Source organism: Strix aluco, chromosome 1, assembly GCF_031877795.1.
Source record: "Strix aluco isolate bStrAlu1 chromosome 1, bStrAlu1.hap1, whole genome shotgun sequence".
Classification (NCBI taxonomy): Eukaryota; Metazoa; Chordata; class Aves; order Strigiformes; family Strigidae; genus Strix; species Strix aluco.
The window spans coordinates 142428201-142446302 of NC_133931.1; the positions used below are offsets into that span (position 1 = coordinate 142428201).

The following is an 18102-nucleotide window of genomic DNA, read 5'->3' on the forward strand; positions in this document are numbered from 1 at the left end:
AACAGTATGAAAATCACTTTTTATTAATTTTCAAATACAAAACAAGAATTTCTGCATTTGTTTATCCAATGCAAATGATCTCCCCTGTGGTCAGTCCCAGCATTAACTCTTACAGCTATTTTACATCATCGTAATGGATTGTGTCCAATCACTGCAACATAGTAAAATCAATTTTTGAGAGTTAAAAAGAATGAAACAAAATCGGTGACAAGATCCAGTGTTGTTTCATATTCCTTGCAGAATACCCCAGAGAACATAGCAACTCTGCTGTCTCAGCAGCCTTACACTTGTTTCTTCTTGCAATTCTTAGCCCTCCTAAGGATATTCTCTTTCTTGACTCTAGCATTCTTAGTGCCACATGGCTATTCCCACATACATAGCAAGTAGTGGTACCTCTAGGTAAATTGTGGTACTCTTGCTCATGTCAGATACTATCTTTCTGTATGAGTGTGCAGAGACATTCGTCTGCCTAACCCACAGCCTTGTGTCAGACCCAGACTGAAGTGCAAGAACTAATAAGCCAAGCTTTCTGCAACAAATCTAACCGTAGGCCAGGATCCCCGGTCAGGTCAGCCCTCCCCTTCCTCAGGTCATCCAAGTGCCTTCCACTAGTTAACTAACACTTAATGTCAATGGAATAATAGACAATAAAGCAATCAAAACCCAAATCAGAGCCAGAATTTTCCCTTTTACATATGTAACAACAAAGAAGCTCCCAGTGCATTTAAGAACAAATGTAAATATGAAGTAACCTGCTTAGTGAGTAGTTGCTGTAGGCCATGATAGAAGCATAAAGAACTACTTCACTTTTAAAGTCCAAGCTCCAAGTCAGATTGTCAGATGCAACAACAGATGAAAACACAGCAGAGAACCTCAGGTAGGCCAATTGTTTGCTTCAAATGTTACCTGCATCACAGGCAGTGTGAGCTGGGCACTAAGTTTCTATACAGTAAGTACATTATGAGAAGAACCTTTGTTGCACAATTAGTCAGCCACAGCATGAATGCTGGTGGTTGCTTTGTGATGCCAGCCAAACTGAACTTTAAGCTCCAACCTAATACTTTTTCTTCCTGTTGTTGTTCTGGTGAGGGGTTTTTTTGATTTTGTTTTGAGGGTTTTAAAATTTTTTTTTTAAATGCTTCTGATTATAAAGATTTACGATCTATTAATCCTGAAAATCTCACTAATAAATCCAGTCCTGTTTTCAGCCCACAGTGATGATAGTGCCTTTGCAAAGAACAAAGCTTCAAATAAAAATCTAAGACTTTTTTCCTACAAGCGCCATAAGTCCCATTTAACAAAACCAAATGGAATAGACAGAAACTCAGCCCTTGAGTAAGGTTGCATTTTTAATACACTATTTCTACCTGCAGCAGAAGCTGAAAAAGCAACCTGTAAAATTATGAAGCAACTATCAACCCAGTAGGCTTCAATGCATAATAAGGCCAATCAGCACTTTTTCACAAGATGCTTTGTTTTGGTCCTTGCAGGATAAAGTCTCTAACAAGTAGTATGCTGGTGGTCAGTTAAAAATGAAGCTACTATAATAGCAGACTGCCAAAAATTCCTATGTTTCAGTCAGCATAAAACCCTGACTCCAGAACATCCAAGATTTTAATTCACAAGTCTTGATGGGTGTGACTGAGTAAAAGAAAAAGTATATTTTACCATCAGTGTTTCTGTACAATCTGCTAGAAGGCCTGGTATATATTCATATATCTTTTTAATTTTACAATTACTTAATTTCAGCATTTAAAGATTCCTCTAATAGCAGTTCTACAATCCCACTCTGTTTCAATGCTTCTGTAAAATAAGAGTTGTACCAGTACCACCTCTGGAAACCAATTTAGTTTTGCTTAGCGCCCTGCCTTGCACCACCACCATCTTCATCTACTACAGGTTAGAACGAGTCAGCCAGGGAAATTCCTGGAAGAAAAAAAACCAAAACAAAAACAAAAAACCCAATCAATGGACAAACAGTAAGAGGAAGAGGATACAAATATGTATTAACTACCAGGTGGAATCCACAGGAAATAAAGACTGCTCCAAAACATTTTGTCTCATTTTGTCAGGAATCAAAAGGAACAACCATAAATTTTGGAAACAGTCATTAAAGAACTATGCATTAATAATAGCCAACAGGGAAAAAAAACCCCACAAACCAAAAAACCAAGCAAAGCAGATGGCACAGTGTAAAAACACCCATTCTCCTATTTTCCAAATCTAAAGGCAATCTTTCTGCCTTGCAACTATCTCTGCCTTCTCTAATGGTTTAAGTGATACTTCCTGAGGATTTCAGAGGCTTGCCCATATGAAGCTTGCAGAAAAAGAAAACATACCTGTTTCTTTCTCTCAGACTGTGGATCAATCATTACATTTATAAGTGAAGGTGTTTGCTTGTCAGTCACACTTGCTTTCAGAGCATTCTGCAATTCTTCTGGTGTTTTAACAAAGTATCCTTTACCTCCAAAGGCAGACATGATTTCCTCATAGTGTGAATTCGGCAGGAGAGAAACAGGGGGTACACTGTAATGTAATGGAAAACCTCTGATTAATGGCAGGGATTAATTGCCAGACTGATCAATTTAATTACTTCAGCACTGATTTTAAAGTGTAAGCTGATTATTGTGCTGGTCTTATGAATTCTTCTGGGCTGAAAGAATTATGTTTCCTATACCACTTAAGCTATGTTTACAGGGTAGCATACTCATTTCATCTTCTGGAGACATTCCTGAGCAGAGCTTTAGCCTAGATCTCTTGGTATGGAGATCTCAGCTCCAGAAGCAGAAGCCCAGTGTAAATTCAGAACATAAGTCTCAGGTAATTTTGGAAGTTATCATGATTTTGAGGCTTAGACCACTATGAACTCTATACTGCATGGCCTGAACTGCTGCGGGAACCTCAGACAACTAATAGAGTGTCATCTCCCTGCAGCACTCCAGCAGTCTGGAATTAGGTTGGTAGCTTACTTTTCGTAACTGGTTCTTACCTATATGAACTTAGCCCTAGGACTACATTCACTTTGAAAGATTTCAATCTGGATCACAAAGCATTAAAAGAGAAGAGAATGACCATTTTGGTTACTACTTCCTTATTTTTACAAAGGACATACTTTGAAGATGCTCACCATGTAGCAGGATTTCCAAACTTTAGCATCTCCTTCCAGGCATCTGCATCCAAACCAGTGTAAATCCCATTGTTGTTTACTACAATAATCAGGATTGGCAAGTTGTATCTAGAAAAAGATGCATTTGGAAGAATTCTGAAATATTTGCACCTTTCTGTAAGGTGTTAAAAGTCTCACTTTTCCTCAAATTAAAAATGAAAAAAAATCACTTTCACCTGAAACATGATCTACTCATCACTGGTAACACATTATGTCACAACAGCATAAAAATGACTATCTATATTTTTTGGTTTGTTTTCATGTTCTTTTAAGAGTGCCCCATCTAAGAGCAGTGTCCTTGGCCTTCTACTTAAATTGATCCTGGCAACATACAGAGAGGGTCGTCGTGAGCAAAAAACAGTTACCTGCAAATAGTCTCCACCTCCATCCCAGAAAATCCAAAAGCACTATCTCCTTCTATGCAGATGACTCGCTTTTCAGGTGTTCGGTCTTTAGCTACCATTGCAGCTGCTATAGCAAAACCCAGCCCGACTCCCATCGTTCCAAAAGTCCCTGCATCAAGCCTAAAGACAAAAATACAAAATTACTATTCCTTTATTTCTACTCAAACTTTTACAGTAATCCATGGTGACTTAACTTTACTTTTAATAATTTGCCATATACTATTCAAATACTGTTTCATAAACAATTGATATAAAGAAATACCAGATCTATAGATGATTACATTCAGTCAAACAGATTATAAGACCGCAAATTTTTAAAGTAAAATAAACACACTGGAACTCTGATTAAAATTAAGAACTCTTATACACTAGTTGCACTACAATAAAAAACTATTCTTGTATGCTTTTAGCTTGCATAGTAACAATATTTTCAAAAACATTCAATTACTGTAGAGATACAGAGACTACATGAAATCTTTCTATATTTAATTCCTTGAAAATATAACTAGAAGTCTGAAAGCCACTGGTTAAATACTGCTGTTCAAATTTTAGTCTTCTGTTCAACTTTTGAAATCAAATTGAGAGTTGTAATTAAGTTAGATCACTTCAGTCAGAAGCACATAATGGATACAAGAGTACATAAAGAACTAGATTATTCTAGGGTTAACTTTTCAAATTTGCTTTCAGATATGCACAATGCAATCTGAAAAAAGACAACCATTAACATTACAGTGCCCTTATTTTAAATAAGGGGGGAAAAATGCAAACCCTTCCTCCAGCTTTATTGAAAGTTGTTTTTTGTTGGTTGGTTCAAAGAAGTATTTAGGTTCATTTAGGACTTCAGTGCCACTTTAACAAGGTGGCACAAGCTTCACTGTCAGATCAGAAGTTTCATCTCACCAGACAGATCTCACTTTTTCCCCCGCTTCAAGAAACAGCACTTAATTCCCACTTACATAAAACTAGACTACACATAATGATTAAAGAGCCATACCAACACTTCCCAATTTGAGTGCTTACATTTTAGGCAAGCAGGTTTACATGAAAGTGTGCCCAATATATCATCCAGTTTTCAAAATGAGTGGATTCTTAAGTTTTCCCTGGTTTTAAATGTCTTTCAAAGAAAAATTCTCCATATGAATTATTTTCAACATGACAATCCCAGTGATTGTTTTTAATTTAAATCAGTGTTCACCAGACTATGAGCACAGAAATAAATGTCTGGATCGGGGAATTCAACATGATGCTCCTCACTCACTTCCCACAAAAATGTGAGAAACTATCACCATTCTGTTGCAGAGCACACAGATGAGTCAGAGAATTGTTAAAATCTATGACAGGACATCAGTATGTGAGCAGAAAAATTTCCCTTAACCCCTCTCCCAACATACTAAACTTTTGTTTTTTATTTAGAACCTTTAAAAAGGATTACAAGAATTCTGTAACATCATAATTCTCAGCTAAATGAAGACATTTATACATAGATTAGCCTGCTGAGTCAGCACAACAAAAAAAAAATACCACACCTTTGACGGGGATAGTAATTTGGAACCATAGTTCGTCCAATGTCCATGGTGTTTGCTCCCTCACTTACTAAGATGCAGTCCTTGGGTATCAGTTCTCTGATGTGATGAAAGACTGTGTAATAATTCATAGGCAGGGATTTCTGTAATGCTAATCCCTTAAAAATAAGAGATATTAGTAACTCCTATGGATAGAATTTATAATAAGGTGCAGAACTGACACATGTAAATAATGATGGAAATAAAAATGCACTCTGCTAGGTAAGGCTGAAGTATTTGGTCTTCCATCAACTACCTCAAGGTCACTCCTTCTGTATCTATCCTGGTGACACACGTGTTTATCAGGGGCTCAACTCAGCTCAGCAACCCTTGGATGAGGAAGCTTTTAAAACTGTTTAACCTGAGAGGCATATGAAATTTTTCTGCCCATAGGTTTGACGACTGATAACCCTAAGTGAGCTGTCATCTGTGTGCTGGGAGGTAGTTCAAAAGAGGGATCTGCTAGAATGAATTTTGTTTAGATCCCTGTCTTGGAAACATACATCTGAACTTGTAGAATATGAGTTGCATAGATTTAGGCATATGACAAGCATCTGTGGTCTTTTGGCCTTAATAGCTACTTCTTTTAACACAGATTACACTTCCACCAGCATTGCTAAACAGTTGAACAGCACAATTACAGAAGAAAACTAAGAATGCATCTTCATGTAAGCTAGCTTCCACTTGGAGTACCTGCCATTGCTTAGAAGTCACTGCCCACAACACAGCAGCTCTGGCTGTGGTCTTCTACTACTGGCTTAAGAACCCAATCCCAAAGTTCAATGGCTTCCACACAGTTTGAATTTAAACAAAACCTAGAATACTTATCTTACAATTAAGTATTAAGACTTACAGTTCATAAGCCTGACAAGAGTAAGCCTGTACAGGAATGGTATAAATTTTCAAAGTCTGGGTGACATGACTGTCAGAAGTAATTGAGGAGCTTGGATATAGACCAATGACAAAACTGACTATGTATCAGTACCTGTTAAGGCAAGAAACCTCCTCTTTTCTTGAATGTAATATTACCTTTGATCTTTCCTCATTGTTCGTTATTTTCTCTCTTAGCCTCTTCCACCACTCCGAATTAGAAGGATATTTCAATGGTCTTTTGCTGAATTCTTCTAAGAGCTGGAACAACATTGAAACGTTGCAGAGATTTCTTTCAACATATTTAAAAAAAATACCATGAGCATCAAGAATAATGTAATCAAGAAAGGCCCCAGGACAATCACAGTAACACTAATCAGAATATTTAGCATCTAATTTGGGAATAGACTGGATGCACAGCATGAATATGTTGCCTGAAAAATGATTTTCCTTGAACAGTTTTCTTTTTTCTTTTTTTAACTGGTATGTGACTTTACATAAATCAGAGGAAATTAAGGTCAAAACAGGAGGACACCTGACATTACGTTACCTGCTTAGTCACAGCGCTTATGTCACCTAATAAAATTGCAGCTGGCCTCACATTATTTCCCAGCTCTTCTGCACAAATATCGATCTATATTTCAAAAAGAAAGACCACCATTAACACAAGGATATTAAATAGAATTTTTTTTCCAGTTCAAGTGAGGAACACTGTTCAGCAATGTCTTCATACCTTCTTTTGGCTGTACAGATAACTTCCTCTGCCTTTCATTGAAATGACATCAGGAAATCCTTTATTTAAAGTAAAATACTATGGTACATACCTATTTTAATAAAAGTTCATATATATCCTTAAAATTGATTGCTTACTTCTTTCAAGCTCTTGCAGACTGTATAGAACTTTATTAGAATATTAAGGAGAAGTGGTGATTTTAGTGATGTTTATGAGAACTAAAAATCTAGGCTTAGGTATACCCTTAAAGTCTACACAAAGCAGCAGTTTTCTTACTGAGAAGAGTTTGTGTATGCTACTTGGCAGTTAAGAATTTGGCTAGTATGAAGAAACTGAAAAGTGAATTGCAACCACTGAAGAAGCTTCCCCACTTTCTTTATCAGTGGTGTATGAGACCTCTAAGGTTACATGGAATACTAAATTTATGACCAGGTCACATAGATTATGAACTGAATTAGTATTTTAATACCAAACCTTTACACTGAAAAAAAAATTACTTTGAGACTAAAAAATATTTTTCTTTACATTCTTTAGAAAAAGGAAACATAAAAGATGCATTATTTCATAAGTCAAAAGGAATTTTAGCTTAAAAAGATTGTTATTCCTCTGGAAAAGATGCAAAGTTTGGAACCTGAGGTTATGTACCTGATCACTGAAGGGAGGCCAGTCAGCACACTGAATCAACTACTACTGTTCAATCACAGACACCAAGAGAGGAGACTGTAGGACAAACAATTTCACAACTTGTCCTTCTAAGAGCTGGCAGATTCCCAAATACATTAATCAGTCAAATAGCCTTTCTTCCTCTTAATAACAGAGTGACTGAGTTCTTCTAATGACTGACTCTGGATCTGAAAGTAATTCTATTTCAGAAAAATCCAGCTGAGAAAGCAGTCAAACAGTATGAAAGGTTTCACAAGTTCAAGACAATTTGCTTTTAATCACGGAAATTCTAGTGCTCCAAAGATCGCACAAGTATCAAGAGTCTAATCTTAGTCAACTACATAGAATTGCCTGCCCTCCTCATTACAGCAGCACCAAGTCCTGATAGCTGGAACAATGCTGTAACCATTTTTAGAAAAAATAAGTAAAAAAAAAAATTAAATCAGAAGTATTTCTGGAGAACTACCACAACTATATGCACTGTACTGCACTGTGTACTGCACACAGGGCAGTATTTTCCACGTGAAGTACCCTACCAAAATAATTTACAATAATTGCTCTAGGCAATGCTAGAACACAGAGGACTTCCTTCAAGTGATAGTAATTTTCCTGCTTACCTGAATAACCTTTACATCATGTCGAAACCTCGGTGGAAGACCAAAATGCAAAATCCAATTCAACCTTGCACCAAGCAAGACGATTACATCAGCATGCTGTAATGCTCTAATAAAGGGAAAGAAGAGAATCAGATAAGAAGGAATTATTATTAAATTTAATAGTGTTTTCAAAATTAGAAGTAATCCTAACCACTACAGCAAACCCCAGAATATATATATAATCCTTCCTTCCTCTAACCTGCTTGCTTAGCCCCAAAGCCCTGTATCCTTTTACATAGCCAATCATCAAAGCATTCTTGAGCTTAGGAACTCAAGAAGAAAGTTAATTATATTTTCCTAATATACTGTGTTTGGGAAAGGAATCATTACACTATAGAGACTAACCAGATGCTATAATGATGCTGATGTTAAAGCAAAAGACTCACTACTGTGACACTGGCAACAGTGGGTGACAAAATTAAGATTGTTGTGGACCTCTCAGTTTAGACTCCTGTTAATTTACCTTTCAGCTGGGTAGACAATATTTGGTATACTCTTTTATTCCCCATTTTTCTTCACAGCATGCTTAACAGAGATAAAGCTAAGATGCTCAACAATAGACAATATTTTAATCTCAAAGTATATAAATGCTCCATGTGCAAGCTGACTCTGTGCATATTCATACCTACTAGGGTTCTTACAGTCCATTCACATTAATTCTGCCAAGAGCCAAAAAAAGCTCTTATAAATTACTTTAAACACAGTCCTTCAGTGTAGTTTGAAATACCTTATTTTTCTTTTTAAACAAAGTGCAATTTAGTGATGGTGTATTGCAGACACCATGCTAAGAGAGCAGATAAAACTTCAACTGCAATGTGTGCACCTTAAGCTTCAGTTTATTGTGTTAAAATAAAAAGCTAGTAGTTCGTCTAGTTAAATGTTTAACAAACTGTTTGCCAGTTTCATTTTATGTTATGAAATACATACTAACAACATGGATACATCTACTTGCCGTAGGTTTCATAGTTAAAGAATATTAGCTCTCAGATAAAGTATCTTCCCAGCCAGCATTCTAAGCATTGTCAAAAGTGATCCACCTAAATCTGTTGTCTCTTTCCAAGCAAGATCTTCAGGGCTCTAAAATGAGGTGCAAAAAGTGGATGAAAAAATTTTGCTGTATGCATTTTGTCTTCCCTGGCATCTGTAGACCACCACAATTCCTAGTTGTTTGTCAGATGTTAAGATTAGAAGTCTTGTTTTATATTTACGTTGATCTTGCTGCAGCTACACAATTTGGATGGTTATCAGGAACTACTCCTTTTGCCATTGGTGTAGGCAAAAAAGGCAGTCCACAAAGGTCCACCAACTTTCTGATGTTATTTTCCGCATGTGAATAAGCAGCACCTGAATGAAATGAAAGAGACTGCTTAATACTACAGAAGCCTACCCTATTCACTTGAACTTCAATTAACCTGATTAATAGCAGAAAGAGTACTATTCCCCATTATGAAAGCTGCCTGTTATTTTTCATTTTGCAGAACTCATAACATGCCAAACCACAGGTATCTGGGTTCAAATTTCCCGTATTTTTGACAAAACCCTTTTTTTTTTTTTTAAGACTTCAGCTGAACTATTTTGCTATTTCTGTGAAGCAGGACAGGGAAAAATTGGAGATTCTATTTATCTAAAATGACAATTTTGAGTGGGAGGCAGAGACTTCTGCAACAGCAACAGGAGATGACCTTTGTGCTGCATCATGTCACTTTTTGCTTGCCCCCTGCATGCTGTTGTACCAGGTGCTCCTTAACAATCTGCCCAAACAGGTCTACTGTAAGTCTTTAATGAAAAAAAAGAGAAGCTCAAAGACGACCTTGTAAAGATGTGTTTGTTCATACATTTACTGTGATGCTACCTTCAGTACATGGCTGCTGAATTAAAGTTGCCCAGGCAATCTAGAATAACTGACTGGTCCTTGTGCCATGACTTAAATCCGTGAGTCTTAAATCCTGGAGAATAAACTTCTGTATTTCTTCCAAAAATTCTGCTAACAACAATATATAGCAGAAAGTCCAGATACATTTGTTAAGTAGATTCTCAATGCCTGACATCAAAAACACACATATCTATGTATTTTTGAGTTTTCTACCTTCCACTTTCAAAGAACACCCTTTTGTTCATGTGTATCAAGCCAGAGAGAGGGGGAAACCCCCCCCCTCCTGATCTATCTTCTGTCTATTATTTCATTACCTAATCAAAGATAAGATCCATCTTATCTCAATCATTTCACTCCCTGATTAAACATAGAACTTCCCTCCAAGGCACAGATCACTCCCACATCTGCAGGAAAACAGCCTGGGTTAAACAAGTTGGTTATTATCTTCAACAGAAATGCAACTGTGGTGACTAACATTCCACAAGGAGGGACAAAATAAGCGAACCAGGACAGACAATAGTTACCCTCTATCTTTAGGGACACCTCTATTTCAGAAATGAAATACCCTGTCAGAGTACAATGGAAAGTCCATAAAACAGCAATAACAGCAACATCCGCTGTGTTGCTTCATGTCCTCACACAGGTAGGCTGGCACTTTCAGTAAGTCCAAATGGAAGAATGACCTTTGGTTATTCTGATTCTTGCTATATATGCCAGAGCATCAGAGAGAGAATATCACTTCTGTATTCTAACAGAATTTGTTTGGAATTTTGGAAATGATGCCTTGGTATTTGCTCTAGCCTTAAGACAACGGTTATCTGATTTTCTTCTTCTTAAAGTTGTATTTTATCCATTGACTTTTCAACTAGATAAGAGACAACAGTTACACAACAGAAAAAAATACTCTAAAAAACAGAGCAGATTTTAACATCAAATTTCAAATAAGTTTGTGGTTTTTGTTTTGAGTTTGTTTGTTTTAATTGAGAGTGAAAAGGAGGTGGCTAACACTTATGGGAAAAAGAAATCACTTTGGTCATTGTTCTTGTCCTGAACTTGTACAGTTCAAAGCCACATCAAAGCATGCTACCTTTGCCAATGATTAGCAGAGGCTGCCTGGAATGAGCAATGATAGACGCTGCTTTGGATACAGCGGAGTGTTCAGCCGTGCTGATGGGAGGTGGCAGGCAGCATTCCACGTACCTGGAAGTCAAGCAAAACAAGAGAGGCTCTTAAACTCAAACAAAGAAATATTGAAAGATAAAACCTACTGTTTAGCATAAAACTGCTGTTGCTAAACAAATGTTACTCACAGAATTTATCAGAACAGGATATACTTTTTTTAAAACGGGCTTTGAAGTTTTTCTTGCGTGTTTCTTTAATCTTACAGGTAGTGTTGTTCCAGAGATTTACAAAGTGACATCATTGTATTACCATCATACTAATTCATTCCTTTTTGCACATTTCGTTACAAACTACAACCTCCACCACGTGTTATGATGGAACATCACATTTAGAGGCTGGATTTTTAGTATCATTTCAACCTCATGGCAATTTAATCTATTGCTCTTGTTTATCTTTTTCTGGTTTTAAGAAAAGAAAATACAAAAGTAACTTACAACTAAAATTTCTTTTATTCAATGATTTGAAAAATAATGAATATGATTCTTACGCACTTGACAGATCTCTTATTCACCTGAAGATTCACAAAATCCCCAGGTATGTCAATATAGCAGGAACCCGGACGGCCATATATGCTGGTTCTTACAGCCTAGAAAACAGATAATCACAGTTCTGATCACTGTTTGAAAGGATTTTAAAAATCTTTATATGTAAAAAACAAGAAAACCTTTCTGCAGGCAGAGAAGGAACATGCTGTTTCATATTGCTGAGCTACCATGGGGAAAGCTCTCATGGACTGATTCATACCAATAAATTCAAGTTTTGACAGCTATTTACATTTTCCCCTATATGCCAGCTGAAGCCTTTTGGTAGATGCACAGTATTAGACTGTAAATTCTTTGTTTAATTTACAATAAGGCAAGTGCGTTATCAGCTGCTGTGTCTGGAAATACTAAATTAAACTTTCATGATGAATTCTATTTAAAGTACCATAGAGAAAAACCAAGACAATGAATGCCTCCATTTTCTATTACTTTTGATTCTAATTCTTCTATTACAGGTAGATGCTCTGCTGAATTTGCATTTCTGAAAATAGTATTGTATGCAGAATTTAGGCTGATGTGGCTGAAGCGTTGCTGCAACAGTAGCAAGAGACTTTTGTAGTCCTTTCTGAAGCACTGAGATAAGGATGTGTCATCTCTCTCAAAAAAATCCACCAAACCAACAACCAAACTCAAAACCCAAACACAACCACCTCTATTGCTCCCCCTCCAAATCTCCTTCACATAATGAGGTGTGCTAAAAGAGCTGAAGCTCGTAGTATTACATTTCTAGTTATTGCATCCCAAAACTATTTCTTCCATAAAAAAGTTTCCAGCTCTGACTGAAGCTAACAAAAAACGCTGCAGGGATCAGTAAGCATCAGATTGAACCAGAATCTATTTCTAACCTCTTCCATAGCATTGTTCATAGGAAAAACATCCCTGGTTGTTAATTTAATTAACCATCACCTAACATCTGCAGGACCAAACCATTTACAGTAACAACTATACAAAAAATAAACTCTCAGAACTTATATAGGAGGAGACAGTTATTTGATATTCTGTTGCTAATCTAGTATTTTTTCATACCTTTTCAATAACAGCAGGAATAACTTCTAAGCTGCTTGGACGGACAGACAGTTTGTTGTACAGCCTACCAGCTTCAACCTGAATAAATGCATATAACCATTATACTGATTTATCAAAGCGATTTGCTCATTTCCATCTCATTTCAACATGAATAAAATGGAAAAATTTCCAAATGGAAAGCAATAAGCTGAAAAATCCCACACAGGAAAATGCTGTTCCTAAGCTGCTGGAAACTGTCAAAGCCCAACTCATTTCCCTGAGTGCTTAAATATTCCCCCCCCAAAAGTGGTGGCATTTTTCTTGGAAAGTTTATTTTGCTTTCCTCCATCTCAGAAAAGACAGACAAAGGCAATTTATACCAGTTGAGAACCTAAAACAGAGCATGAATTCTAACATGAGTATGGACAAAGACATTCCAGGTAATCTGCTGTATTTACAGTGTCAATTTTAAACCAGCAGATGGAGCAAATAAACAGCATTATAAAATCTGTCAGGAAATGTTAGTGTCTGGGATTGTTATTCCTAATGAAGAAATTACATCAATTATTTAACTGAAACCTTTCTGTAGAAACTTGTATGTCTGCATACCTGTGGGAATTCCTGGAAAGCTCCCATGGTTTCCTGATTTCTGTCAGAAGAGCCTCCAATAACAATCAAAGGCCTAGAAAGGTATATTGGAAAAACTCAAACAAAGCAACCTTAAGCATACATATATTTTCAGTCTAAGGTCACATAGGGGCAGCAAAACTTTAGTCAATGACTCATTTTTAAAAAAAGAATTTGAACACTTGAGGTCTTTTTTCAGAGTGTCAGAGACATGATTTGTTAGCATTCCCACTATTGATCTTTCGTTGTCCATCAGCCACTGCTGATCTAATCCTCTAGATCATGTGCACCTGATATTACCAGAGCTTCTACCTAAAATACATCATACAGCTTTCTGAACAGCTTTCAGTGGCAGACCAGCTGAAGTTGCCATGTCTCAGTGAAGGCTTGTGGGAGTAAATGCTCTGTACATAATTTAATTCAATACTTAATTACTGCTCCAAATGTCTGCATGGGGAGCAAATATGGATTTTAACAACACAGTTGTCAATTTGTTCACATATGAAATACTGTAATTCAAAGGCAATGTGGATTTAAATTTAGAAAAAAACCTCTAAGACTCTCCATGATCAATAAAGCGTTACAGGCTGAGTATTGACTTCATTTTCAAACGTATCCATACAATCAGATATACTGATAGATTTTCCAATATGTGCATAATGGGTAGGACAAAAAGGAGAATTTCGCTATGAGAATACAAAAAATGGAATTAAATTACTTTTAGGGTTGATAAATGAAGAATTCTCTTCTCATTATCCACAGGAAGGAAAAAACATCCTATACTAGATACTGTGGAGCTCAACAACTGCAACAAATAACAACAAACAATTATTAGAAATTTAAAGGGGAAATGTAGCTAAATTACCAGCAGTTCATGGTTGCATTTGCCATCCCACCAAGGGCATGCAGAAAACCTGGACCAGACACTACAAGACATACTCCTGGTCTAGAGGGGAAAAAAAAAAAAAAAAAAAGAAGAAAGTGAGCACAAATAAATCACCAACAATAATTAGTAAGATGCTGAAATATATAACATTAAAGTTTTACTCATATCATCAAAATGCATGAACGACAAGGGATTTGCATGCAAGACTAAAGATAGACATAGGAATCAGAAATCCTTTAGCTCTATCAACCCAACTGAAAAAGCAAGTGAACAGTTGTTACGTGTCACCCACACAGAACATATGCAGGCTCATCATAACACAGCTCCTTACTTCTTTTATTGCATTTACTCCATCATCTAGCATTTATATGGAATTTGGTAAGGCACTTATGTTTGCAGTTCTCTCAACTCCACTTTAGCACTAGGTATCAATGAAGAAAGCTCACAAAGGAAGAAGTGCATCTGATTCAACACAAATTTTACTATAGTTTAATTCAGGCAGAGGCACTTGTTATTCCAGGTGATGAGATAAAAATGACAGTTCTTAACTACTGAGCATTTTTTAGCAGCTTTACACTCTTTAAATATCAGAAAAAAAAAAACTAGCTTACTTCCAGAGGATTATACAAAGGAAGAAAAACTACAAAACCATATAACAGGTGTCATGCTTGCAGACAGAATAAGGAATGATCACCTGCATCACTGGGTCTGCAATTGTGAGCACGCAGACACCAGATGTTTACTTTAGAAAAGGATCCATGGGATACCCAAGAAGCACACCTCCAGTCACAGGCTACAGAATGCTTCCCAACAACATTAAGAGCAAAATACAGTAGAAAAGAGAAGTCAGTACTTCATGTCAGAAGAAGCACAGGGGAGACTGGAAGGCTTATGATCAGTCTGTGTATTGACACGGTATTTGTTGAATAATATGCCCAGATGATGAGATTAAGGTATAGTGGGTCCACCAAGTTGCAACGAACAATGGTGGCATGATTTCTGCTCCTCATACCAATGGTGTTAAACTGCTACTTAGACATTAAAAGAGAAGAAATAAAGAAAGTTAAGATGGACAATATCATATGATCTTAAGCATCTCCTTGTTCCTGCCCTGAATCACAGCAATAGAAATACTTATAACCATTACTGACAGTTATTCTAAAATTCATGTACCATTTTAACTGCCCTACATCTGCACACACTAAAACCACCCAGCTCCAAACCAGGAAAACATTCCTAGCCTCTAACTGCTGAGTGTAATACGGTTAATATTATAAATATTAATAAATATGGAATGTACCTGCCAGTCAAATATCCAACAGCAGATGCAGCATAACAGGCCTATTGAAAATACTGGAGTTAATTATATAGTTATTATTATATATACACATTTCATGATATCTTGTACATAACTTTCAACAAAAATACTGAAAATAAGCAAGTACAGATATTGCCCTGATCATTAGAGCTTAAATGTAAGTAGAAGAACCCCTTCACCCTCCCCATTATAAGGTGTGTTCATGAAGGCTTATCTGAAAATTCTCAAAACTCATCTCCACATTTCAGGATTCTGTTGTTCCAGGATATTACATTAGGAGTATTTATGACTCAAAGAACAAAACCCCAACATAAAAGAAAGCCCCCATAACCAGAGAAGCAAAATGAACAGAACAGCATAAGAAACTTCTGCCTTCTAGACTAACAAGGAAAAGGGATTTACAAGAGCAAGGCAACAAACAGAAATCCAGCCATGACTGGAATGACTCATTGTATTTCAGAAATTAAGCAGAAGGTTGAAATCACACACTGGTGAGATTCATTAGCAGATTAAGGCTTGTCTTTTACAAGCTGAGCTGCTGAAGTACTTCTCAATCTATTTCTGGTATCATGTTTAGTTTTAGATACTTTGACATTTCAAAGAAAAAATTGCATTTTGAATAATTTTCACAAAAGTAATGCCTACAACATGTATTAACATAGCTTAGCAGAAGTACTATTACAGAGTATGCTTTTATGTTATTCCTGTACTAATATTAAACATTCAGATATAAAGTCCACCTGGTAACAAGACAGTATGTGATCAAGTAGAAACAGAAGCTTATGGGCAACCTCAGAACTCTAAAGGAGTCATACGTGCTTTTGTCTTGAATTCAGCAAGCTCTAACACTTAATGGAAAGAAGTAATTTTGCAATTTTTTTTTTTTTTTTTTTAAAGCAAGCTCCTGGCCTTACAGCTTGCCTCTTTCATTTTGAAATAGAGTTGGGATTTTGGTTTTTAGGTTTATTTGAGTACTACTGTGGTGAGGAGTAACACAAAAGCTCCTTCGAAAAGTTTACAAAGCTACTAAACATCTTCCTCAAACCTATGAGTAATTCTAGGTAACACAGCATGTTAGCAACGTCAGCTTAAATGAGTGAAAACACTGACTTATTATAAGCAGGAAGGAGAAACTGTCTTTAATATCCTCATGCTCCTACAGATACAGACCAACTGAGAAAAACTTGGGGCTTCGTAGAGGAATAATAAGCAGCCCTTATATTCTTCGCAGCATTAGAATAGGGAATTGTTGACAAAAAAGTACGTTGACAAGAAAAATCTATTCCTACTTTCCATAAGCCTCTGACATAGAGAAATGTCACTAATATTCAAGAATCCGGTAACAATTAATGATATATCTATGTGCAAGAGTTTAGAAGCATTTGGAGTAGGTGTTACTAAAAATGTTGTTAATGGAGCTCAAAGTATGGTGTTGAGTTCCCATGGCAATCATGTTTTAGAACTAAGTGGCAAAATAAAGCAGCACATAGAATGTGAGTTCATGTACAGTCATTGCCATTAAAACTTTTACTGCTTCATTCTGCAAGGAAGCAACATTACTAGATCTATCTGTATTTAGAAGTGAGAAGATCATAAATAATTTTGAAGGTATACTTAAAAGATTTCTTTTGTGTGTCTGAACAGTAAGAACAAAAACCCATTTTACTTATGAACCTTGCACCACCTCATTTCCTTCCCCCCACCCCACCAAAAAAAAAAAAAAAAAAAGGTGTAATGGTACTCATGTTATCTGTTAAGGTCACAACACAGTTGATCAGCTGAAACCAGAGTCTTATTTTCCTCAGACAGGCAAGAAGGACATAGGCATATAAAATGCAAATGACCACCAAATCCACAATCAACATTAGAAAGAAATGTAGGCGGTCCAGAAGCAGGCACTGAACCCGAAGTTTGGAACCACCTATGAGTCCTGGGTTTGAACTGTAGCCAAAGCAGAGGCCTGTTGCTCTCATACAAGCAGAAGAACACTAAGCAGGGTTTAATTAAATTATTCTGTTTTCAACTCAGACAAAAGCAAACTAATACAACATAGCTAGTAAACAATGGTTAAGCATTTCTCTACCCAGTGGCCCAGTTAAAATAGTACTGCCATGCCTAGGAGCAGGCCTGAAGCCCTTATGTTAATTGTACCTAATGCTAAATGTTCCTGTAGGGCTTGTGACCAACTTGCTGGAGAACTTGCTGTATGAACCTGAGCTTGGTACATGATGTCTTTCGTTGTGACATACAACTTCAGTGTAGGCTTTGAAAACATGGACACAGGTTTAAAGCAGCAGTCCCAGAATAATAAGCAATTTGCTGATGGACAATTACTGGTCACTGAAGAAGTGTAACCTGAGAGCTGGGAAGACACTCCTTTTGTTTTAGGAAAAGCAGTGGTGGCTAAACAAGGGAGGAAAAAACAAAACAAAACAAAACACAAACCCAGAACAAAGAACAACCAACAGATGTAGAACAGGATAAGGCACCTGTTTTGGTCTGGGAAAGACCATCCAACCAACATCCATCCAACACCGCACAGTCCAGGTATGGAAGCCAAGGGGTAAGACCTATTCAGAGACCAGAACACCTTATAAAAGGATATCTTTAATCTA

At 36.6% G+C, this 18102-nt stretch overlaps 1 protein-coding gene across 6 annotated transcripts in view; it reads right to left on the reverse strand.

The window, feature by feature from the left end:
* HACL1 (2-hydroxyacyl-CoA lyase 1) overlaps nt 1-18102 on the reverse strand; it is a 22186-nt gene continuing 4084 nt past the window's right edge. For 3 of the 6 annotated variants that reach the window (XM_074838251.1, XM_074838268.1, XM_074838276.1), the window contains 16 exons: nt 17977-18057; nt 15470-15510; nt 14149-14229; nt 13266-13338; nt 12678-12755; nt 11601-11695; nt 11015-11127; nt 9263-9398; nt 8016-8121; nt 6553-6636; nt 6162-6263; nt 5097-5251; nt 3532-3690; nt 3128-3235; nt 2340-2526; nt 1-1926 (listed from right to left, as the gene is read on the reverse strand). In XM_074838251.1, the coding sequence (XP_074694352.1) occupies nt 1894-1926; nt 2340-2526; nt 3128-3235; nt 3532-3690; nt 5097-5251; nt 6162-6263; nt 6553-6636; nt 8016-8121; nt 9263-9398; nt 11015-11127; nt 11601-11695; nt 12678-12755; nt 13266-13338; nt 14149-14229; nt 15470-15510; nt 17977-18057 (1632 nt within the window). In that variant the 3' untranslated portion in view covers nt 1-1893. Of the gene's footprint in view, nt 1927-2339; nt 2527-3127; nt 3236-3531; nt 3691-5096; nt 5252-6161; nt 6264-6552; nt 6637-8015; nt 8122-9262; nt 9399-11014; nt 11128-11600; nt 11696-12677; nt 12756-13265; nt 13339-14148; nt 14230-15469; nt 15523-17976; nt 18058-18102 lie in introns of all 6 variants that reach the window. The other 3 variants (XM_074838259.1, XM_074838287.1, XM_074838295.1) reach the window with 3 other exon arrangements.